General features: G+C 37.3%; 2 protein-coding genes across 3 annotated transcripts in view; one reads left to right on the top strand and one right to left on the bottom strand.

Moving 5' to 3' along the window:
* Window positions 1-517: 517 nt before the first annotated feature.
* Window positions 518-15,611, top strand: LOC140165065 (uncharacterized). Its single transcript, XM_072188486.1, has 7 exons — window positions 518-949; window positions 3,526-3,828; window positions 4,745-4,935; window positions 6,511-6,637; window positions 7,700-7,784; window positions 11,070-11,281; window positions 11,828-15,611. The coding sequence occupies exons 1-7, from the start codon at window positions 802-804 to the stop codon at window positions 12,118-12,120; spliced, it is 1,359 nt and encodes a 452-aa protein (XP_072044587.1). The 5' UTR covers window positions 518-801; the 3' UTR covers window positions 12,121-15,611.
* An 8,058-nt stretch (window positions 15,612-23,669) lies between these two features.
* Window positions 23,670-26,898, bottom strand: part of LOC140165064 (F-box and WD repeat domain containing protein 10B-like) — a 31,664-nt gene continuing 28,435 nt past the window's right edge. For both annotated transcript variants that reach the window (XM_072188484.1, XM_072188485.1), the window contains one exon: window positions 23,670-26,591. In XM_072188484.1, coding sequence (XP_072044585.1) covers window positions 24,725-26,591 — 1,867 coding nt within the window. In that variant the 3' untranslated portion in view covers window positions 23,670-24,724. The remainder of the gene's footprint in view (window positions 26,592-26,898) is intronic.

Raw genomic sequence — 26,898 nt, 5'->3', positions numbered from 1 at the left:
AAATAGGCCTATTCATGTATAAATATTTTGTTTTTGGCTTAACCATTTTTATTAGCAGGTTATGTTAGCACATTCATGCCACCAGCAAAGGCGCCAAAATTTGAATTTTGATGATTTTTCCGGATTATAAATCACTGTTCGTGGACTGGCTCCAAAAGTAGGGCCTACACAAACTACTATAGTAAGAATTCCAATTGAATGAACGCAGCTTTAAACTGCTGTACTCGATTCAACCGCGATCGTATATCGCGTATTTCAAACTACAACGCGAGCGCACGACCTTGGATACAATGCTAACCAATCATGAGTGTGTTGGCATGGTTAGATTCGCTTTCGCGTTACTCACGCACAGTCGCACACGCTGGCGTACATCGCGCAGTGTACGCAAAAATTCGTCACGCTATTGAAAGCTGCGTTCATTCAATTGGAATTCCCACTATAGTACTGAGGACTGGATGCAAGTCTAAAATACGGAAAGACGTCACATGTCTAGTCACATGTTCTAAGATTTCGACCCTGCACAGGAAGAAAACGAAGCACATCCGCAATACTGAATTAAAAGCATGATTGAAAGTGAAATTCATTTGGAAACCTATTCCTAGATTATAGCATCTGATTTAGTAGATTAGAGACCATGATGAATGCTGTGTACTCTTCAAGATGTAGTGTGAAAATCATTAGTTTTAACGCATGTTATGACGTTTGATATTGATAAGCTTAAAAACGGATTGACAACAAAGTATCAGGGGCCCTGAGCTTATCATGCTTATCAACTTTCTAAACACGTCATGATTCTATGTCATGATGCGGTTTGACACGTACATGTTTGTTTTCATATATCTTTGCTTTGCTATTTTACCCTTGAGCTCATCATCCGTGGTACAAATTGTACATGAACATGAAAACATACAGCCACACAACCTCAATGTTGAATCTGGAAGAAAACCAGGCAAGTATAATTTTAAAATAAATTAGGACTCTTCCTATACCTTTGTAAAGTTGTTTTCTTTAAACTTCCGTGGTCGGGGTACGCGCTGGTGAACTGCGATCGCGTAACAGTGACAAGGTCGCCTAATACGCGCCGACCAGACAACCAATGGGCCAACCGACTTGTTGTCAAGTGCGTTGATCAGCCAATCAGCGTGATTGTTTATCTTTCCTGTGTGTACGCGATACGCATAGGCACGATTGCTCGAGAAACACTAGCCACGAATTTGCTCACGGATGCGCATCCGTGAGCAAATTTGTGGCTAGTGTTTCTCGAGCAAAGGCATGACCACAGAAGTTTAAAGAAAACAACTTTACAATGTACAGGATTTAGCGTATACACAAACACATGTTAACAAAATCATGTTACGCATGAGCGCATAGGATTCGTCATGCCTGAAACTTGTTTGTTTACATGTTGAATTCAGTTGGAGGTAGCGGCTAGTAACGGCTCAACATTGTCATTTTATTCTGTTGTTGCTGATTTTCCTCTTTCGACGAACCTCGAACGAAGATTTAAAATCGTTTTTCCAAATGTGTACGCACTTTTCTTCCTTTGACGAATATTAAAATTGCTTCGTTCAACGGAGCTAAAAAGGTTGTTTTGACGAAGAAATAGTTCATTCGACAAAGTTAATTTTGTAATGTGTATGCTCGCTTCGTTCGATGAAGGAAAGTCGTCATGTGACAAGTGACCTTCGCCGGGCGCCAGCTTAAATATTAGCCGGGCATTAATAGCTTCGTTCGAGCTTCATTAATTTTCATGAAATGTGTACAGTCCGATCATCGTTCAGCGTAATGTGTACACATGCTTAATTAGTTAATCGAGATTAACTTATCTTCGTCGAATGAAGAAATCTTCCAATGTGAACAGGGTCAATGTTCAGCGAAATCACTGATTCTTGTAAGGCTTGAGTGGTAACTGACATTCCTCATGAAATAATCATATGAATTGGATGATCCTTAGCTTGTTTTCTTTGTTGAAAGGTTGTCAATCAAGTTTCGCTGTTTATTTATCACCGTTTACATTGTAAAAACCCGAGTCCGGTGCGTCTGCATGGTTTACTTCACTGGGATAATAGGAAAAATATGAGCTTTCATTTGATACCAAAATCTCAGTTTTTATGAAAAAAGGAGAATGAGACTGTTGGTCGAGTCAATTATTAATGCAAGGAATCTAAAATAAAAGCACAGAGTTGTGGTAAAAACAAACATATTTGATTATTTGCCTAAATTTTTTGTAAACACACTATCACTACATTGTATATAGAAAAAGTAAAAAGCCAATATCGGTATTTGACTTTTGTAGTTTATGTTGTTGTTGGGTTTTGTTTGTTTTTTTGCTTTTTTCTATCCTTCCACCATGATTATTAAATTATTATTATTATTTTTTTTTTTTTTTTTTTTTTTGATATTGGCTTTTATTTTTTTTAATTCATGACCAAATGAGGCCAATTTTGGACTGAAAATGACATTTTAGCCAAAAATGACAAAGAGTCAAAGTTTTGGCCTGATTTGGTTTGAGTTCTGGTAAAACATACTATTTTTTCTGATTTTTGACAATAATGGTAGTTTTAGTGAATATACGAGGGGATATCAAAAATTTTAGAAATCGCCCAAAAGTGAAAGAGCTATATCAATGAAATTTTGTCAGTGCAATCACTGGTCCTTATGTACACTATGGTGCAAAAATGGTCTCATAAGTATGTTTATTTTTTTTACAGGAGCTAGATGTCACTACCTGCCTATGTAACCGCATAACCAGCAAAATGGAGAAAATTGAGGCATGCACTACATGTATGCAGCATGATTAAGTTCCATTTTAAGGGTTACAGTGCACAGAAAATCTGTGATGAAATAAAAAATTCCTTTTCCAAAAAGCGACAGTGACATACATGTATCACAATCACCACCGAAGATTACTTTCATTTCATCATCAATTTTCTAGGCACTGCAACCAGTGTTCGAAATAAGCACTTATCCTCTTGTCCTCTTGTCCAAAAATCACTGGGGACAACCATATTGAGCTATGTACTTATCCCCTGGACAACCACTATATTTTACCTCTAAAATATGACACATTTTGAGGATAACCAATTTAAACCAAAATGTTTTGAGGACAAGCAGAATTTATGCTTTAGTTGTCCTCGGGACAACCTCCATATTTTCCTTATTTCGGACACTGACTGCAACCCTTCAAAAGCAGGATCTTAATAATGCGGCTTGCCTCAATTTTATCAATCTTGCAGTTTATGTGCAATAACTGGGGAAGCAGGTTATGGGCATCTAGTGCCACCTGTAAAAAAGTAAACATACATTTGTACCTATGAGACCATTTTCGGACCATAATGTACATAAGGACCAGTGATTGCAGTGACAAAATTTCATTGATATAGCTCTTTCACTTCTGGGCGATTACTAAAACTTTTTGATACCCCCTCGTATAGTGGTGAGTATACGTGCTCTGTAGAGCATCTGATTCATACATGTATCTATCAAGATTTATTTTCATTTATGGGCATTGTCTTTTTCCTGCAGGTAGCATCATGTTAACAATAGTCAATGATGGCCCCACAATCCTGGGTGCAAACACCACATACTACGCCACAGTGTCCAGTCTTCCCAATCCTGGTGCCAAATATATCTGCTACTGGTCCGAATTAAAATGCGGCAAGCTGATGCCCACCTGGTCAACAACAGAACTGATCTCAAACAAGTGCAATACAACGTCACGGTACAACTGTACACAAAATCTGGGAGACCATACCATGCTTTTGAGAATTTTGCATAAAGGGTCCATGAAAGAAATTGCAACAAGCATTTCCACTGTAGAGATAACAGGTATGTAAACTCCACCTGGAATGAAGATAAGGTTGTCTAACCCTGCTAAATTGTTGGTTAAAGTATAAAAAGTATGTCATATTTAGAATGACAAAGTTCTGATGAATCCATCTTTGAAGTCAAATTTGGCCAAAAATACTCAGTTTTGGAAGAAAATAGTTTTTTGACCCAAATTTTTTCAGGCAACATAAATTTTTAGAAACTAGACAAGTATTTGTGCCCAAATCAATTCTTCTAATTATGTATACTTTTATATACCAGGTACTTTAGACCAGGCAGAGCACATAGCAGGTATGTTACAGTGGTGAAGCTTTATGGGGGGTCCAGGGGGTAGCCCCCCCCAAGCTCCTTGATTTTAAGATTTTTAAAGGCACAGATTGGGTATTTTCTCTTTGTTTGTTCAAGATTTATGTGAAAAAATATTGAAATTACCTTGCACCACTCCAACTGACTCCAAGCGCCACAAGTGACGTGCGCCACCAGTCGAGAGGGCCTGCTTTAGAGTTTAGTCCAACAATTTAGGAAGTTAATGAGGCCCAAAGGTTTCCATAATTCCAGGGTTAACACCAACCATAAATAGGGAACTTATTTAACTTGTTAACTTGGCTCATAACACAGTGAATTGATATAGAATGATGTACACAGCTTGTACCTTCACTTTAAGTAAGTGCGCTATCAAAAATGTTTGGTATGCACTTTGTGATTATATGGGGTTCTGTTTGATTTAAACACAGCCAAATTAAAAAGTTGCCACTAGTTCCATCCCAATTTAATCAGAGTCTGATGAGTCTATAGCAAAATAATTTATATAATAATTTTCTATACACTTTCCTTCTAAGGTTGATACCAAATTTGATATGAAGGTTTAGGTTTCAGTACTGATAATTGATAATTCCACATGTTTTGATTTCTATAGAATACATGAATGTCAAACTTAGCGTGCAACAAGACGGGACTGTATGTAATACAACTGATAAATGTTTGGTAACCACCAAGAAATCTGTGCAGATGACTGTTGATATCCACGACCCCAGCAACTTCTTCAAAGATGCTTTTATAGAATATGATTGGCTGTATGGAGATGGAAATTCAGAACTCAGTGTAGAGGTGAGAAGAGTTACAATAATAACTTTGCACCATCTATTTTGAGTTCTTTGTATGAAAGTGTCGGGTTTTATTTTGGGCCTTGGTATTTTACCTCGGTAGCTACCGCTCCTTCACAAAAATACATCGGCCAAAAACAAAACCCGCCGATTTCGCACAATGACCTCAAAATAGATGGTGTGCATTCAGGCCTTATATTAAGTATGCCTGGACCAGGAGCTAAAATGAGCTCCTGGTGCTAAAATGAGCTCCTGGTCCCAAAAATGGCTCCTGGTCCTATAGTTTGTAGTGCAAAATATTGGATACCCAGGAGCCAAAACTGGGCACCATGGGGTAAAAAACAACCTGGGTGCCTGGTTAATATAAGCCTTGTGTGCATTTATTATTGTCTAACCAGAAACTAGTTTACAAAAATTAAGAATAAATTAAGGGTAGAATACAAAAATTAATTTGGACTTAGTAGCTCAAAGGTAAAATTAGAGATCTAGAGAAGAGAAAATACAAAAAGAAAATAACCAACAGCCAATAGATTCATTAGGCTTGTTGATTAGATTAAATATTTCCAATTTCCTTGACAAAACCAAGTAATGTCCTCTTTTCAAGACTGGAAAAGAGACCAGGGGGAATAGAGGGAAGGGTGGCAACTTGCCCCGGCACCACCCTTAGGGGGCGTCAAATTGACCAAATCAACATTGATTCTGCGCTTCCAGCGATGAAAGTCAAAATTTTCAGAATTTCAGCACAAAATCAATTGAAAGAACATTTTAAGACCGATATTCAACTTCTCTATTTACCAAAATTAATTAGTGGTAGGCCTTATTTGTCCAAAATTTTGCGTGTTCCACACGCAATTGTTTCAGGAATTAGGGGGCATTATCCTTAGGCTTAGCCCTGGGCGCCACAACACCTAGCTACGCCACTGTCCGCGTCTTAGATATTCTCGGGTGGGGAAGGAGCGCCAATTTTGTTTCTTGCCCTAGGCGCTACCAACCCTAGTTACGCCACTACAGGAAAGTAGATCAGATGACCATATCAGACATACCTGATGAAGTCCTCTGATGTGAAGGATGAAATATTGTACCATAATGAGAAAAATTCACTTGGTTTTGTCAATCAAAATGGAAATGTTTATGAAAATAACCAAGAGGCTACACCAACAGGGTCTTAGCTAGAAATTCAGGTTTACCCATCATTTGAATAAATGTGCCTGTCCCAATTTGACCTTTAAAACATTTACCAGACTTCTACAGCCCCTTGGGGTTCAAAGTAGAGTTCAAATATGTGCTGCTATATAGCCTTGTTTTGCAAACCTGGATTACTAAAAAGGTCAATAGCCTTTGTCAATACCTACAATTATAATGTAGCATCTGTCAATGGCATTAATTTTGCCCGTCCCTGGAGCAAACTCCCCGTCTAAAATGACGGCCAGACGGGTGGCTAGCTAAGACACTAGCTACCAAGATATCAACTGCCTGAAGGCTGAAGCTATCTAAGGTGAAAACGCAACATTGGCATTTGGCAATCACCCATAATGACAATATCATGTTTCTTCTTTGTTTGTTTAATTTATAATCACAGCCTATGGTCCTATATAACTACAGTACACCAGGCAGCTATGAGGTTCAAGTCAACTTAACAGCATTCTTACAAGATGAAGAAAGAACAGAAAAATCTGGCTATTTGACCTACTATATTGATCTGTTAGGTAGGTAACATAAAAACATTATATATATATTAGACTTTGTGGCAGTGATATGCACCTAATTTCTTTACATCGCCCTTTTATGTTCCAATTTGTTGATTTAAAAATTTTCCAATCCTGTAGGGCTATGCAGCAAGTCCAATTTCACATTAGGCCTACCTATGCATGTGGATTAAAGCATGTGCACTACTGATTCAAGAACTACTTTCATTGGTTACAAAGAGGGGTTAATCATGTATTGAGCCAATCAGAGATATTATAAGAGTGGCCAGTAGGGCTGAAAGGGATTATAAGGTTAAGGGGTACTACACCCCTGTGGTAAATTTGTGACTATTTTTGCATTTTCTCAAAAAATAATAACACAATGGTAACAAAATTTATGTATATTATTGGGGCAAGGAATCCAATTACCGTATTGGTCCGAGTATAGTCCCACCCGTTTTTTATGTGAACATTTTTCACAATTGGGGGTGGGATACTCAATTTCAAAAAAACTTTTTTTTTTTTTTTTTTTTTAAGTTTATTTTTTTCCGGTTTTGGAGTGTCCCTGGACCTATACCTAGATGCTAGGATCATTCATGGTTGACCTAAAAAAAATTTAAAAAATTCAAGATATTTTGTATTTTTAATATGAAAATTGATACTTTGTTTTCATGTCATACTCTATTAATGATTTCAAAATGCATTCAAATTCAATGCATTTTGAAAAAATTATCATAAATAACAAACCGCTTGTCTTGGGTCACTGGAATTCCAGTGTAGTAATTGGATACCTTGCCCCAATAATAAACGTAACTTTTGATACCACTGTGTTATTAGTTTTTAAGAAAAATGCAAAAATAGACACAAATTTATCGAGGGGTGTAGTACCCCCTTAAAAGATATCTAAAATCTATGTTTTGATTGGTTAGATAATTATCAATTCTTTTCAGGTGTGCCTCATCCTCATTGTAAGAATCAAATGTTTGATATTGAGAATATTTTATGCAACATTATTTAGTGAAATTATAAATACAATAAAAAAAATTCCTGTTTAAATTGTGTATCTTTACATTCTCTACCTAGATGCTGTGAGTAATTTGACAATAACAGGCAGCTCAAAAACAACAGTTGGATCAGTGGGGCAGTACAATGTGTCATGTAATGGCAGGTTAGTATAGTCTGTTGGATCAGTGGGGCAGTACAATGTGTATGTAATGGCAGGTTAGTATAGTCTGTTGGATCAGTGGGGCAGTACAATGTGTCATGTAATGGCAGGTTAGTATAGTCTGTTGGATCAGTGGGGCAGTACAATGTGTCATGTAATGGCAGGTTAGTATAGTCTGTTGGATCATTGGGGCAGTACAATGTGTCATGTAATGGCAGGTTAGTATAGTCTGTTGGATCAGTGGGGCAGTACAATGTGTCATGTAATGGCAGGTTAGTATAGTCTGTTGGATCAGTGGGGCAGTACAATGTGTCATGTAATGGCAGGTTAGTATAGTCTGTTGGATCAGTGGGACAGTACAATGTGTCATGTAATGGCAGGTTAGTATAGTCTGTTGGATCAGTGGGGCAGTACAATGTGTCATGTAATGGCAGGTTAGTATAGTCTGTTGGATCAGTGGGGCAGTACAATGTGTCATGTAATGGCAGGTTAGTATAGTCTGTTGGATCAGTGGGGCAGTACAATGTGTCATGTAATGGCAGGTTAGTATAATCTGTTGGATCAGTGGGGCAGTACAATGTGTCATGTAATGGCAGGTTAGTATAGTCTGTTGGATCATTGGGGCAGTACAATGTGTCATGTAATGGCAGGTTAGTATAGTCTGTTGGATCAGTGGGGCAGTACAATGTGTCATGTAATGGCAGGTTAGTATAGTCTGTTGGATCAGTGGGGCAGTACAATGTGTCATGTAATGGCAGGTTAGTATAGTCTGTTGGATCATTGGGGCAGTACAATGTGTCATGTAATGGCAGGTTAGTATAGTCTGTTGGATCAGTGGGGCAGTACAATGTGTCATGTAATGGCAGGTTAGTATAGTCTGTTGGATCAGTGGGGCAGTACAATGTGTCATGTAATGGCAGGTTAGTATTATTATTACACAATACTTATAGGGCGCTCTACAGAGCACACAGCGCCTAACAAAAGCAACAAAAAACACAGTATAGCAATACACAAGGAATAATACAGAAAAAGAATTGCAGAAAAATTAACCCTGGAACAAGTATGTTTTCAGGTTCCCTGATGTACGGGAAGACTATTCCAAATGCGAGGTGCAACAACAACAAATGAATTGTCTCCGACTCATTTTTTAGATTGAGGAACAGCAAGTCTTGTTGCATCAGTATAGAACAAAGTCTGTATCTGTATCTGCCAGAAGCAGCATCCTGAAGTAGCTGGACAAGATCAATGAGATATGTAGGGGCCTGATTATTTAGGGGATTTGCCATTTGGTCTAATACCATTTGGTCTAATATCCATTTCGTCTACATCCATTTCGTTTAAATCCATTAGGTCTATATCCACTAAGTCCAATAATCATTTTGTCCTTTAACCATTTGGACCGATAACCATTTGGTCCGATAACCATTTAGTCTAATAACCAATAAGTCTAAAACCATTTAGTCTAACAACCATTTAGTCTAATACTCATTTGGTCTATAACCAATAAGTCTAATAGCCATTTGGTCTAGTACCCATTTGGTCTACACACCATTTAGTCTTACAAGCATTTAGTTTATTAATAAATAGACAAAATGGTATTAGACTAACTGGTTATTAGACCATATGAGTATTAGACCTAACGGTTATTAGACCAAATGGTTATTATACCAAATGGTTATTATACCAAATGGTTATCCAAGAAATATTAGACCAAATGGTTATTAGACTATATGGTTAGTAGACAATACATACCGGTTATTAGTCCAAACAATATTAGACTATATGATTATTAGACTAAGTGGCAATTAGCCTTTCTGGTAATAGACCAATCATTTGAATATAGACTAAACGGAAATTAGACGAAACTGTATTAGACCAAATGGCAATAGACCATTATATTTAGACATTTAAATGCATATAAAATGATTTTACAAATAATTCTTTGTTTTACCGGTAACCAATGGAGAGACAGCAAGAGGCCATCAGAGGATTGATCCGTCCACATGCATAGACTAGCCCATATAAGTTGGAACATGGTTAAACTAAAATGAATGGATCGTACACATGAGGCAAAGGTCATGAACATACTTTGGTTGTTATTAAGAGACCATTTAAAGAAAGATGCAACATGACTTTGTCAGGGTGTATGAGATAACAAAGTTAATGGACAAGGTCATGTCCCACCTTAGACTGGACAAACTTTTGCAAGGAAAGGGTTATTTGGAAAAGGGATGTGGAGGAAGGATGCTAACAGAAACAACAAGAACAACAAATTTCAAATGAGGTTACCTGAATGGGTGACTCCATTTGAAATCTACACCCCCGTGTTGGAGATTAATATCATATATCTTCATATGGTGGTGTATGGCTTTCAACTCGGTGACGTGCGAAAGGAATGGGGCAGGGGGCATATTGTTGGTCATTCGGGGGAAACGCTAAAACCGCACCTTACACACTTAAATCAGACTCCATTCGGGGTAACTGAACAACCTCCCCCACTTGCAATGTGCTGTGCACGCCACTGTTTCAACTGGAATAGTCCAATCAGACCATGACCCTAATTCCAATCTTAGGGCACCCACTATTTATTCTGAAACTTACTATGACATCAAATGTTACTACAGTCTAACCTGCAGATCCCTTATCTGGAATCTGGACATCTGTTATGTGGATCTCTCTGTTATCCAGATATGTGATCTTCATAGAAAACATGTTTTTAATGCTATGAGAGTTTGATTTCATGCACTGAAGCATTTAGAAGGACAAAATTATGGCATAAAGCACTCAAATACCAGCTTTCATTGTTATTACCCCATGCTGTCTCAATCTTAGTACAGACATTCAAAGCATATAATTCACTTATCAGATTTTTCACTTATCCCGCCAGTGCTTGGTCCTATATCATGGCCTGATAAAAGAGGTTGTCAGGTTGGCTTATTCCATTTAAAATTCACACGCCCCCTGTGGAAAATTTACTCAAAGTCATCTACACAGAAGGGAGTAGGAGTATTGAATAGAATAGACAATTGTGTAACTTCCATTTGAAATACCCACTCCAGTTGTAGAAGGTATAGGTAAAGTCAAAATACAGGGGGAGTATGGGTTTCAAAATGATTAACCCTAACCAATTACATATGAAAAACACAATCCCCCTGTGGAAGATATTTCCAAAATCTACCACAGGGGTAGTGTGAATTTCAAGTGAAATAGCTCTTTGCACAGATCAATTAAATGAACAATTGACATTATTTTAATCTGCCTCTCCATCTGTACTCTGATTGATTACAGTGTCCCCGTGTCATTCTGTTGGAGTATGGTACACCACACCCAAGACAATTCTACCATTGACAATGACACATGCATCTGGACAGTGTCTTCACCATTCTGTAACGATACCTTCAAGTACAGATTCAACACCACAGGGACGTACCATCTGAGAGTGAAAGCTATCAATGATGTCAGTCTGTTGATATCTGAGACTAGTATTGATGTTAAACTTGGTAAGTATATCATTTTGGTCTAGGTAGGGGATGGCTTTGATTTTGGAATTTTTACATGGAACATATGATACAAGTAGCATCAGGGCCGTGCACTTGAGGGTAGCAGGGGTGGGACGCACCCCCCCCAAATTTGGACAAGTGTACAAAAAGTCCCAAATTTCAAAATTTGCGAGCGTAGCGATAAAAAAAAATCAGGTTTTTACTCTTTTGTGAACAAATTTTGGGACAAAATTGCCCCCCTCCCCTTGGAAAAAAGTCCACTTTTTTAAAATCAGCACCCCCCCAAATGAAATCCTGCGTACGGGCCTGAGTAGCATAGTGCCTAATGTAGGTAAAACACCAACACCAACTAATACATGTACTTTGAGAATTAGTCTGCATAATGAAGCATCCAACTACATAGGTCTTGGTTGTTTTTGCCACTTCAGGACCGCATCAAGGCTATTATTGTGCAGTTTTACTAATGCACGCTGGGGCTTTGAGACGAATTATTAAATTAAGATGGCCTAAGCAAACCACACCTTATTGTTTTTGTTATCATTTCAGCACCTGTAGTAGCAGCATCCATCACAGCAGGCCTTGTGTTTGGTATCCTCATTGGTATCATCTTCAGTATTGTCTCCATCACCATTGTCGTCCAATCCTATCGAAAAGACAGAATGCGCCATGTTGAAGTGGCCAACTTTGACTTCCAAAGAAATGAAACAAATGAGTCATCGCTGTCCAATTTTGCACGGCGATTACGGACTATGGTGACGCCGCCGCCGTCATCGAGAGAGGAGCAACTGTATTTGTTTGGCCAGAAGCCTAACGTTGCACGAGAGCTTGATGTCCTATAATTTCATGATTTTGCATGGCGGTTACTATGGTGACACCGCTGCCGACATCGAGTGGAGGAGCAACTTTATTTGTTTAGCCAGAAACCTAATGTTGCACAAGATGAGTTTGATGTCCTATGATTTCCAAGGGGGGGGAAACTGCCCCCCCCCTTCCCTCCTCTTGCATGCTATACCACTGGTCAGATGAACCGTACTCCCTGTCATATTTATTCATCAGGCTTGGATGAAAATTTGTGTTTTGCCCACTATGCAGTCAGAGCTAAAAATAATCTGTCCTTGTTCATAACACTCACAAACTAGGAGACATTTGAAACAGCTCACATCGCAGGAGTGATACAAACACATGTGTCTATGGTACAGTTACACAGAGGTGGTAAGAGTAGTTCATATTTGCCATGGGCTATTTCTGTGGATGGACCCTTCAAACTTCTGGCATCCGCAGCAGTTGTATTTTCTTGCAATTTGATTTATGCATAGATGATCTGATTGTAAATATAAAAAATATCATGAAGTTAAATTGCAGCTGTTCCAATATTACCACCCAGTTTCAAATATATTACATTTTATTGGACAAATTATTACTATACATTGGGTCGCTTCAAATTTGGTAGTGACGTAGGTGCATATTTCGCTGGGCACAGTATTGAATTGCTTGTTAAGTTCATAGTGCAATGCATACTCCCCCTTATACAAGGGTGGTTTGTCAGTGAGCTGTCAGCGCAACCGCGTAAGCATTGATGCCACTACCGAACTTGAGGTGAACCAAAGAATATATTGGTTCGCTTCAAGTTTGGTAGTGAAGTCAATGATTTTCGCAATTGCGGCGCAAGTGTATCAACAAACCACCGTTGTATGCATGCGTATACGCTCTGCGCAATTAACTTTATGTGCATGATTCGAATCTGTGACCACCAAAATACGCACGTACGTCACTACCGAACTTGAGGTGAACCAAAGAATGAATGTAATATATACATGTACAAACTGAAATACTGAACTGTTTATAGATAATTATGAATATTCTATATATATATTGTGGACAAAGTATAGAGTTACATTTTGGGACATATATTTTTATTCACTAAATTGCACTCTTCAATGCATATAATAATACATTCGTTAATGTTAGGGTGAATGTGTGTCCGTGATGTATGTGTATTTGTTTCACTCGGCAGTTTGAGAATTGGTTTATTTATTTCAAACAATTTTATGAAAGTTAGACAAACATTCACTATGTTAGTTTTCTTTGCCAAAAGGAAGGCTTAAAGCAATGGGCTATTCCATATAAAATCCACACTACCCCTGTGGAAGATTTTGGAAATATCTTCCACAGCAGGAGTATGAATTTCAAATGGAATGAATACATTAGGCAGCTCCATTTGAAACTCATCCTCCCTCTGTAGAAGATCCAGGTTGAATCTTTCTCAAAGTGTGTATGAAATTCAAATGGAGCTTTTTGTGCTCATTCCACTTGACTCATATTCCTTCTGTGAAGCAATGGGCTATATTCCATTTAAAATCCACATTACCCCTGTGGAAGATATTTCCAATTTTAAATGAAATAGCCCAATACTGTAAACCCATGTACAAGCATATATGCCTCTAAAGAGGGTTTTTTATGAAAGGTAGACACCCTCCACAAAAACATGTGGCAACTATAATACAAGCTGCTGTAAAACATGTATTATTGTAAGACCAATATTGAAGAGCTTTGTTGCAAAACCCCTTCCATCCACTAGAGCAATTTTGAGAACACGTTAAAAAATCATCAAAAAAATCACTGATTTATAAGGGGTTTTCAACAAAAGCAGTTTTTGGCAGGATGCTTACAACTGTTTTTGTTGCAAACCCCCATATATCTGTACTTTTTTGGATGATTTTTTGATGTTTTCTCAAAATTGCTCAATTAGTGGATGTAAAGGATTTTGCAATATTTGTGGTGGGTGCCAGCCTTTTGTGTCTTTCATAAAAAAAACCAACTCATTTAGAGGCATATATGCTTGTAGATGGTAAGATTTCTGAAACCAATAAAGATTTTTATTGTTTTGTTTCTCAGTAGTTTATAGTTTCTTTGTTTGAAATGATTTAAATGTTTTTTTCTCTCAGTAGTGTTATAAAGTTTATTTGTTTGAAATGATTGAATTGTAAATTAGAAAAACATTCCTGCATGTAGTCATGCACTGTACTAGTTGTTTTAGGTATTATTTTGCCATATTGAAGAGTTGAAGTAATTTTGTGAGATTTCTGAAATTTTTTGTTTTGTTTTCTCTCGGTTCTTTAGTATCTTTGTTTCAAATATTTTAAATGTTTTAACCCTATGAGAACTACCTGCCTATTGGACAAAAGAAGTTTTCATTATCAATTGGACCAATCAGCAACATTGTTAGAATAATTTCACCACACACAAAAATGTTATTTGCAAAGCTCTATTCTGATTGGTGATTAAAGTGAAGATACCGCGTAATTGACCAATCAGTGGCAATGTTAGATCGGCAGGTAGTGCTCAGGGGGTTAACATTCCTATGGTGTCATGTGAATACTATGGCATGTAATATTAAATATGCAGTATTAAATAATTTGCAAAAATTATGTTTGTTTTTCTTCACAAAATTGTACCTTTCATTATCATTTCATTTTGAGTAAAATGGTAAAACGTAAGAAATCACTATTTAATTCCAGTGTGTAGGATGTAGATAGTGAATACTGCAGATGGAGGGCATATCCCATCATGCATGCAGTGTATGTGCTTGCTCCATAGCATATGCAATGCATACAATAATAAGTGAGAGCCTCTTGGATATTGGTATAGTTGATAGTTTCACAATACTCTGGGGTCATACTTTTCAAACAAGAGTCTAAATGAAAGTTGAATTGAAGGATTTTGCTCACTTTATTTTAGATACAGTGTACAGAGTATACAGGTATGTTCTCTGTGCGTGGGATTTGTGGTGTGTTTCATTCAAAGGGTGGAGCACTTTCATGGTTTATTTACTTACCCAATTCTAAATGCACCAACAATTTCAGTAATTTTCTGTGCACTGAGGCAAAAGGTAATAGTGTCTGCACTTTTTGCCTGAAACCATTATAAACCAACATTTGAACTTCTTTTATTGAAAAATAATACGGAACAAGTTTTATTACCTATGTGGCCCCACACCATCATAATTTTTTCTGAGTGACTAAAACTGGATCGCGAGAAAAATGGTTTTCAGACAGCTGTATTTTTCCCACCGTAAGTGTGCTATTACCCATCCCCCTGAAGTCAAAACATACTGCCTTCTTATTTTAGTCACAAAGTAGTAATTTATTTTAGTTGTTGTATTATATATTTACATTTATGTTTCTTTTAGCTTGTTATATTCTTGCATGTCATTTTATTTTTTCATTTTGATTCAGTTTAAATTTTTTCATTTTGGTTCAGTTTTAATTTAGTGTCTTATGCCTTCTTTAAACGGATGAAGGAGCACTCCTGTATTTGAGCTATATAATTATATCCATTCACTTAAAAAATGTATCGTCTATTACTTGTAATGGGTATATTTTAACACCTGTCAAAACACCAGTGGTGGGTAACTTTAATAGATGGCAGGCTGATAAATGTTAAACGTATACCTGCCTGGCTGGCTAGATGGTAAAAATGTAACCCGTGTGGGAGAGTAGAAGACTAGTAGAATGTTCAGAAAATGGACTTGTTATTCATCTGCCATATATTTCACCAGAAGATTGACTTGTATTGCATTTAATGTCAAATTTTGTCAAGAAAATAGGTTTGTAGGCCGTTGCATCCAGTACTTTTAACAGTTGCACTGGCTCCTTGTTGAAAGTGCATCACTTTCAAAAGTTTTAGTCACTGTTTAAATGTCTCGCTAAGAGTGTTCCTGAGTACCTATCTGATTGTGTTTCCTGCACTGCTCTGTGCGTGCTGGCCTGTGTTCTGCTGCTGACCACCCTCCTGACTGAGCTGAATGCAAGACCTTCTCCTATGTTGCACCTTACACCTGAAATAGACTGCCAATTGGTATCAGGAAATCACAATCAGTGGGTATTTTCAAGATAAGAAAAGGTTCTAAAGTCATTTTGTTTTCTTAGATTTTGCAGCAGTTCTTGCTGATTTTCTCTTCCATGTTCTTCTTTTGCTTTGTTTTTTGAGCGCTTTGTTCTATACGTAGCAGCGCTATATGTATGTACTTTATTTTGTTCAGAGGACAGATATGTAATAATTTTCATTTTGTGCTAGTAAAATAGCAAGTTGGTAGTTAGTTCTAGTCTAGCTCGACTGGCTAGTGCCTAAAAAGTTGAAATTACTCCTCTGCTTTCAAGATATGTACTAAATCTTGCCAATTATGTTGTTTATTTTTCATAATTATGTCTTGTGATTTGTAGGGCCTACTTTGCAAGTATCATTATTATTGTTAAATAGTATTTTATTATGCAATGTATTAAATTATGAAATGTCAAAGTTAACACATTATTTGCAATAAATACCAGACTATAATAATTAAAATTGAATTTTGTCTTCACTTTCAGTCAATTCTGTGGAATTCTTGTCATAAGGCTGCGATCACATAGAAGTATACTATTCGGGTATACGGTGCACGTTTTTGCAGGTGCACGCGTATAGCTTAAATCGAGCAAGGTAATTTCATAGTACTGGGTCACATAAGAGGACACATTTGAAGAGGCCGATACCTGCGTATAGTCAGGTGGTGTATGACGTGCAGTCCCTAAATTCAGTAAATTTTCATCGTCAACCGTGTAATTGAATGGGATTATTTTGAAATTTTAAAACGCTTGAAATATCACAAACAAATAGGCCTATGTTGATAAATAACATAAATACAAGCTAAAACCGTTGGGGGTTCGATAATGAACCCCACAAAGCTAACCTAGTATATGGAAAATGCCATACGGCCGGGCGGTTTCACGAGCTGCCGGCTCGATCATGTCATCCGCCGCCTGCGTATAGTATAGTATAGTGGAAATCGTGCGTGTTTGATTTTAGTTCAGCGTATATCCCAGGGAGGTACTCAAGTTTGGTTTTGGTAGGGACGTGCCGCTGAGATTTTGGAAGTGGACCCATAAATATACCAATTTTTCAAGAAATTTGGACCCATTGATATACCAAAAGTCAAAATTTTCGGCCGAATTTAACCAAAATTGTCTTAGTTTTAAAAAATTTTGGGAAAATTTTGGCTAGATTATGGAAAAATTGGGCTGTTTTCCGAAAAAATTGAGAAAATTTTTGAAAAAAGGACCCATTCATATACCAAAATAGGCTTTGAAAAAGGGGTCAATGATATACCAGAAGGCTGAAAATGCTACCCATGTTTGCAGCACGTCCCCGTATGGTCATTTTTACTGAGTACCTCCCCCCGGTGTATACCGTCCTAATTTTAAAACCAAACCATAGGTAAATTTCTTGTTTTTAATAGATGCACTATCTAATTCTGCACATTATGACACCTCGTTGAATGCAATGTGATCTCAAGAAGTGTAGTTACAAGCATTTGATTAGACGAAGGTTCAGTTTTAAAATTGGCAAACTGATTTTAACTCGCCTGTTCGAATAGCGTATAGCGAATACCATATACAGTATACTTCTATGTGAACGCAGCCTAAGACACATCAAAAGATGACTTAGCAGCAAACTGCATTTTACAATATGGATAAAATTATGCATGAAAAAGTAAAGATAATAAAAAGAAATTGTGACTTATTTTATTAAAATGTGAATTTTGATAAATGATCAATTTTAACTATAGTGATATCTCAAAATAAAGCTGATGAAATTCTTAACACAAGGCCAATAAAAAAATTGTTTGCTTGGCCTCAAATGAATTTTCAAAACTGGGTCGGTCGGTCGGGATTTCTTTTTGGTTTTTTTTTTTCCTTTACTAGCAAACTCTACTGTTTGTATTAATTAAGACTCAAAATATGAAAAAACAGACAATTTTGGTGTCAAAATGAATCAACTAACATTACAAAACAACTAAAATGTTGAACACAAGCTCTAAAATACATTTTTTTACATCATCAGGATGCAGAAACTTTTTCAGGAATTTCCAAAAATAGGATCGGTATTCTTTTATACAGTAAATAGAAAAAAACCTTTTTCCGATTTCCAAAATTAGGGTCAGTCGGTTGAGGGCACGCAAACATCATTTTTTTTGGCCAAACAAATGTTTTATAAAATATGATTTTTCCTTTCTACCCTTTTGATGTGACCTGTTACATTTATAATCCAGGAATATGGTTGTTTTAGTCGTCTTTTCCTCGATAAGCTTCGTTTCAGATAATATCGTTATGAATTTGGCAGAGAGCCGAATCCGGATTCGGTTTTTGGTAAATTCATGTTACGCATGCATTATTTTTTAATTAGAGAACAAGGGATCAATGCTTTAAATAATAGAGGGCAGCATATCATTTCTTTGACAGAGATCAGATGATAACAGCAAAATAAATACTCAAAAGAGGGCGGCATGCATGGTTAGCTAACGGTGCACTGCAGTATGGCCTACGATGATAACCATTAAAAATTGATATGCTGCCCTCTATAGGTAAAGCATTGATCCCTTGTTCTCTAATTCAAAAATAATGCATGCGTAACATGAATTTACCAAAAGCCGGATTCGGCTCTCTGTCGAATTCATAACAATATTATCCGATTATTATGGCCCAAGATGATAACCGTTAAAAAATTTATATGCTGCCCTCTATAGGTAAAGCATTGATCCCTTGTTCTCTAATTCAAAAATAATCCATGCGTGACATGAATTTACCAAAAGCCTAATCCGGATTAGCCCGTCTGCGGAATTCATAACAATATTATTGTAGTGTTTAACAAATAATACAACTTCTTGATTACAATAACACAAGCTGTTACACTGTTTCAGGTTTCAAATCTTTTTATTGCAACTAATATTTATATTGCAGTATCATTACATCTTGATTGCAAACTACTTTCCACAAACTCTCCATTCAACCATTTTGGAAACCCAATAAATAATAGTTCACTTGAAAGTGTCGCCATTGCTGGTGTTTCAATTTGTTTGGGTACAATCTTGGCACAAAGATTTTCTTTAATAAAATTAAATGAGGATTTCAGATATTTTTGGTGCTATCCCCTCAATCCAACTGTGTTACCTGTACAAAAAACACCCAAGAGCCAAGACACCACTTGTAAAATAAGTACCAACAATATTTGAAATCCTCATTCAAGAAGAACAATTAATGGTGCCAAGACTGTACCCAAAGTGTTTGATAAATAAGAGAAGTACGGCACTCTCTTGCTCTTGATTGACGTGTACGCCCTGTTAATGAGCGGCTTATGCCTGGCTTTGATGCCAGCGCCCTGCGCCAATCGCTTCTTTGACACATAATTGGCCAATTAGAATAACAGTCTGTTGTTATGATTTCTAAACGTACATATCAAACGCCTATGCAATCTATTCAAAATCACTCTCCTGTGACGGGATTTTGAATAGATCACACAGGCATTCAATACGTACGTCTGGAAATCGCAATCCCTCTAATATTGATTTTGTTAGTTCCAAAAAGTTAGCCTTTTTTTCATGACGCTAGAATTAGGGTACAACTTTTAAATTTATGTAATCTCTTTATGAATACAAGCTTTTTTGGACGGAACATTTTTTCAATTCAGTACTTTCATTAGAATACATACCAAAGTTTATGGACGGCAATAAAATGCTTCCATTAGAACACAGGCTTTATTTTGAATGGAACACTTTACCAAAGACATTTCTTTGACACTAGAATTAGGGTATGACTTAAATTCATGTAAGCTCTTTATGAATACAAGCTTTTTTGGACGGAACATTTTTTTCAATTCAGTGCTTTCATTAGAATACATACCAAAGTTAATGGACAGAAATACAATGCTTCCATTAGAACACAGGCTTTATTTTGGATTGAACACGTTACCAAAGACATTTCTTTGACACTAGAATTAAGGTACGACTTGTATTCATAAAGAGCTTACATGAATTTAAGCTTTTTGGACGGAACATTTTTTCAATTCAGTGCTTTCATTAGAATACAGAGTTTTTGGACGGCAATACAATGCTTCCATTAGAATATAAGCTTATTTTAGATGGAACACTTTACCAAAGACATTTTAATTTATACATTATTATTATTACATTAACAATTAACAAGAGAGTGGTCCAATTCAAAGACACGCAATGGCATAGCTGGGGGGTGTCAATCAAAATTTTCCCCCTTGAAAGCTGCTCCCCCTCAGGAAAAAATAATAGTACATCATTAATGGATTTACCAATACTACATTCAATAATTGTATTCTGTATAGATTGTTCACAATGTGCATTTCATTGACATGTTTATATGTGACACAATCAAGGGGAATGAGTTGGATTTCGCTAATATTGATTTTGAGATATTGGCAAAGAAAGTGTTTAAATTCTTTTGTTTTATATTGTTTTCAGCGATTGATAAATTGACGTAACTTCGCAAAGAAAAGTCATATCAACATGGGGTTTTCAGTTTCTGAAAGCTCTAATTGTCCTCTTTAGAAACAAATGTTAAACTCATTTTCGACCAGGGTCGACATGTGACTCATTCCCCTTGATCATGTCACATATTAAAATGTTGCACAAAAAGAAAGTCCAATTGTTTGACTGGTCACAACTTTTGATAAGGTTAATCAATTATAAATGTTGAAATTCATACAAATATGTGAAGAATTTTGTTAGCTGTAGTTTAATAGCTATTCATAACCTCATTAATATACGCAGCAAGTGCGATCCAATCACAGAGAATAACTTTTAAATACGCGGACGCAAATGCAGGTCATTGAAAAAGTATAATGACCGTGTCTCGTGCCGTAGCTAAAAGTACGCTCTACAATGACCGCGTTACGTGGCGTGTTACGCGTTTGAACAATTTACGGACGCTGGCGCCGTATTTGGACATCGCATGATTGCGTGCTAGTGTGATTGGTCGCTAGCGGTATTTCCTTAATGGGCTAATCGATTTTTTACAGGGTAAACGACAGATAAAATTGTGAAAAAAGTGAAAAGTGATTATGAATGAGGTTAATGACTTTTATCAGTTATTTTTTCGGTATTGTGAAATATCTAAACATTGTGCTTTGGACCTCGGAATATCCCTCGGTTCCAAAGCACAATGTTTAGATATTTCACAATACCCTCAAAACAACTGATGCGCAGTCATTAACCTCTAACCATTGGAAGACTAATTGTTATCTTCCAGATTATGATTGTTTGGTTGAAAATTGCAGTATTATAATGTACATTGTAACTAACAAAATTCTCTGCATATTCCTTTTAGTGCTCTTAATTTCTGCAAGACCGCAAATAAGTTCATCTGGATTGTTGGTAAAATAGATATTTGAAGGTTTCTTTATGCAAATCCAAAAATTTGGGTTGATGTTAAGTACCTCAATGACAGTTTTGTGCTAAGACAAGACTTAGTACTTTCTCAAATTGGTTGTTACGCCCAAGTCCTAACAGCGCCATCTACGCCAGCTCTATCCGGAAGCAACCAACAATGTGCAGGAATTTGTCAGTAAATTTGAGAAAGTGTTAAGTCTTAGCATGAAACTGTCATTGAGGTACTTAACATCAACCCAAATTTTTGATTTGTAAAAGAAACCTTCAAATATCTTTATTACCAACAATCCTGATGACCTTATTTGCGGTCTTGTGGAAATTAAGAGCAATAAAAGGAATATGCAGATAATTTTGTTAGTTACAATCCCGGCCCCCGCACTCCGTGCATCCGCAGGTATTCATGCTCGTCGAAAATTTCGCGTAATAAGGGGTGTTTTCAGATGAAGAAACGCGATTCGCGAAACACACAAAAAAGGGGTGTTTTTTCAAACCACGTGTTCGCAAAATTGGAAAAAAAGGGTATTTTCATCGAGCAGCCTACACGTTTCTGCCAGAAAAGGGTATATTAGAAATATCGTTCGCGTTTTAACGAAAATAGGGGTATTGTCGAAGGGCAAATAATTCGCGAAATCGCTAAAAAAAGGAGGTGTTTTTCCCCTAAAAACTTCACGAAATGAGATGCAAAAGGGGGTGTTTTTAAAGTTCACCAACAAGCATGAATACCCGCGGATGCACGGAGTGCGGGGGCCAGGGTTACAATACTGCAATTTTCAACCCAAATTTTTGGATTTGTATAAATTCAAATATCTTGCTCTTAATTTGTTAAAAACATTGTGACCATCCAAACAAATTGTATAGTTTATGAACTACCATGATTACTGCATATTGACGAAAGACAGACATCTTATAAAAACGTTCATGACCACATCTCTTGGTATTATTCAAACAACACATGTGATATTAATACCATACTGACTTCAGTATAGTCCACCCCTTTTTTAGGTGAAAATTTGTCAAAATTAGGGGGTGGGACTTTACTCAAATTTATTTATTTACTGGTTTTGGAGTGTCAATGGACAACAAATGATCCTAGCATTTAGCTCTAGGACCATGGACACTCCAAACCAATTTTTTTTTACAATTTCTGGAATTTTTTTGAAAAATTTACTTGAAGTGGGGACTATACTGTCGTCAGTACGGTACCAATTATTTTTACAGTCAGTGCAGGCCAATTTTTGCCTTAATTGGATGGCACCCATACTTGGGGAATTGCCCTCCATGAGTTATTTAAGACCCCATGCAATAAACCAACCGGAGCCCCCCCCAGTATAACATTGAAATGGCAGCCATGTTGGGGGGACAATTCTAAGATGACAGAGGGACAGGTCTCTAGTTGATTCCCCAACCATTCTTACCTATCACCTGTTTATTGCATTGTCATGTGAATTGCCCTACAGATGCCTCCTGGAGGACAGAATTTTATTTCAAATGAGGATGACTCTAAGTCGTGAGTGACACTGTATTCCATACCCTATAAAGGGACAGTTTTAAATAGTAATTTAAATTTGTCTGTATGGGGTGTCCACCCCACAACGATATATAACAAGAGATCATAAGAATTAAGTTCAGCCATCATATTGCTTCATTCTCTATTTAAATTAATAAAACATTTGCTTTGCCTAGTCAATTTATACATAATCAAAACACATATTTACAAAAAAAGATCAGGAAAATATAAAGTCTTCTCTATACATGCTAATATTTACACACAAAAGAATATAAAGATTCTTTTTGCCTTCTGCAAACAATTTCCACAAATTCAAGGCCAGGAAAATATAAATACAGAACATTTACTACATTTGTAAATATCTACATTTGTGTACATCCATATCAAAAGCGATGCACTTGTGGATGCTACATGTGTCTCATTTCATATAATAGCTAGGAATACAGAACAGACTCAATTCAAGTGGAGGTCACTTCAAATAATCCCCAAGTGACATGGTTAAGGAATGTTCTCTGTATTCTTAAACCATGTGACTTGGGAATGATTTGAAGTGACCTCCACTTGAAATGAGTCTGGTATTCATTCCTAGCTATTATGTGAGACACATGTAGCAGCCGATTCAAGTGCATCCTTTGATATGGATGTACACATTTGAGTGCTGAAACTATTACAGGTAGGCTTATATTTCACTTAATCATTTTATGTGCACAGATAGACAATTCCAGGGTAGGCCTACAACCCAGCAAGCACAAAAATGTTTTAAAATGTTATAAACATTACAAACATTTTTGATTTTGGTGTGTTCATACTTTACATTAAGGGAACAACCCAAAAGTTTGATGAAGTCCTATAAACAAAAGTCCATTCGTTAGGGAGGGATGCGGGTCAGAAAGTACAATTACGTTTGTAAAAAAGTAGTTAAAACATCGGTCAAAGTTGATCGTTTTAAGGATTTAATATATAATTTAAAAATATTAGTACTTTCTGAAATACGATATTGACATTTTACAGTGGTTGCTTCAAAATGATTTCAAATCAATGTAGAGTGCAGTGCTCGCAACCTGCAACTTGCAAGTCCATTTTTTTTCGTGCCAAAAAAGGTATGAAGAAAAATGTTTTAAAATAAAATAGAATATTTGTTTCTTAATCTTCCATAATGTGATCAATATCCTAGCATAGTCGCAACCCCTCCACAACCCCATCCACCATAGCGAGGGCCCTGTCTGTATCCTATGAATTTGGGTTGGAATTTTCAATATTTGACACTTACGTTAGAGGGGAGGGGGTTAGCCTTCTAATGAAAGGACTTTCATTTATAGGACTTCATCAAACTTTTGGGTTGTTCCCTAAATTGGCTGTATATTTCAGTCATTTCTGCTGCAATTACCAAAATATACTGAATTAAGGTCACTGCATGCAGTTATAGGTATGGCTTCAAAACTCAACTGCCAGCCATCAGGCAGTTAAAACCTTGTTCTATTGATCAAAACAGTAGAAACCAGGGACGATCAACGGTTCTGCCAGGATGCCGGCAGATGACCAGCAGTTGGGGTTTGAAACCATCCCACAATACATAGTATGAATGTAGAAAACCAAGAACTGTTTCAAGAATTGTGTACTGTGGCAGTCCTGTAAAACCGTGTTCTACATCCAGTTCTGCCACACATATGGGTCAAACTGTTTAACCAGCATCTCCATGTGATGTAATTCACTCCCCAATTTCAGGTGCGATGACTCGTGCCTTTGCACCGGTACCATATATCAGCTTCCCTGAAGCTTTTGCCTTCCACATTTGCTGTTGTTTACGCTCCGCTGCCATCTTCTTATCCTTCTCATACTTAGCCTGTAATCCAGTTACATACGTCAAATAATCTTGCGTTTGCTGTCTTGTTCTGATTTGAAAATCCTCTCTGGGTCCCAATGGATCTTCCACTTTCCGCTGAGGCATTGAGATCCTAGTTTTTGAGGTGGATCGTTCCGGTTGATTTGGTTCAATCCGACTGGCACCATGCATAAACATGGGGACCATTACCACAGCTTCTGTGTGCGATGTCGACCAACCGTGGGTCTTCTTCTTTCTAGCTGGTACGTGGATGTATGGATTTGTGTTGTTATTATTATTGCTTGATGGCAACGCACCTGTACTTTGGCTTCTTCTTAAAGAACTCCGAGACGGCGGCCTCAGCATCGAATCTTTAACAGTCTCTTGATCAGTAACTATGGTATGTGCACTCTGTGGTCTCATTACAGTTCCTCTCGGAATTGATGAATGGATTGTTTTAGGATGTAAACTTTCCTGACCTCTGACCTCATGGCTCTTGACCTCTAATGGCGTCACCATAGTTTGTCTAGTAACTACTTCAGAAGGTTTTGCTTTTGACGCAGTCCTCCCTACTGATCCTGCATCAGATGTCCTGGATCTTGCACTGTTATTGCGATTCTGAATCTGTGTGTAGTTATTGGACTCTGTAGGCAAAGGCTTGTAGTCAATCTCAAGACAGTTTGCTGCTGTATTATTAACCAACCCTGTGTTTAGTTTTGCACTTTCAATACAGTTTATAGTCAACAGAAGCTTATCTCTTGGGATGGGGTCATTCTTGGTTCGTCTTTGAGACATCATCAACGCTTTGGCTTCAGACAAAGACAGCGCATCTGTAGCTTGACGACGAACAGGTGCACTATGACCTCGCATTGGCAGTTGGAACTTTGTCCTCTTACCAATATGACTCTTCAAGGTTCCAGCTGTTGCTGGACGTGATGTCTCCGATGGCATAGTGATGCTGCATTTCATGATGCCAGTTGGCGGTCTTGAGCTTGCCAAAGGTCCATTGCTTCTTGGATTCACAACACCCAATGTTTGCAATTGGGCTTCCGAGGTAATGGAAGAATGCCTTACTTTACCAGAAGGGGGTCTAGATCCAGGAGTATGCCTGTGATTTGATTGTATTGTCCCAGATGACATAGGGCGTGTTTTTGCTGTAGTTGGCCTGCTATCGACTATTCGTACCACTCCTGCTGTATGTGGCCTAAGATTTTGCGTTCCTGATATCATATTCCTATAAGTAGGTTTATGCGTAGCAGCGGTTGGAGGTCTAGAACCTGCCGTAAAAGATGCAAGACCTTTACCTCTCGATATGACCAAAGTCTGTGCAATACCAGCCCTCATACTCTCATCGTATTCTTCAGGTTGAGTCCCTTGCACATTATGATAAATGCTGCCTTTCAAATTCTTTGTCAACTGTACATTAACTACATGTTTTTGCGTTTGTTTAGCAGAACGTATATTACGAGCGCTTAGGGTTCGAGTGCTATGGGGTAACTGCCGCTGGCGTGACGATGCACTACGCTCACTAGGTGCACTTTGTATAGCCCTGTGGTGGATGATTTTAGGATTGGCTGTTCCAGCTCGCTCGCTGCGTTGTGCCCTCACGTACGCATATTTGTGTTTTCGTAGTGGAGCATCACCGTAGTGGTTCTTGTAGCGTAATAATTCAATCTTCTCCTCTTGGGTGTAATCCCATTGGACCTCTTCAAAGTTGAGTACCAGAAAATTGTTGACTGTCAACAACACAATGCTGAAAAGACAAAATTTATTTCAATATCTGTACATATGTAAAAATATGAAGATACTTGTATGCATAAATCTTTATGGATTGTCCCTGCGAGTGATTTCTTGCACTTAATGTAAAAAAAAAACAATTATCAATTCCTATCTGCTTGTAACAATGCAGAAAGCAGTTGAGTTGGTTGGCATGTTGTTCTATTTAAAAGCAGTTTCTGATACTAAATTAAGCAAATCACTCATTTCCGATTTGTTCTGAATGCTTTTATGTATCTAACCAGAACTACCGGTATAGTTTCACAAAAGAAATTTGCCTATCA

Source organism: Amphiura filiformis, chromosome 11, assembly GCF_039555335.1.
Source record: "Amphiura filiformis chromosome 11, Afil_fr2py, whole genome shotgun sequence".
NCBI classification, from domain to species: Eukaryota; Metazoa; Echinodermata; class Ophiuroidea; order Amphilepidida; family Amphiuridae; genus Amphiura; species Amphiura filiformis.
Note: the sequence above shows the minus strand (reverse complement) of the source record. Positions and strands in the feature narration are given on the sequence as shown.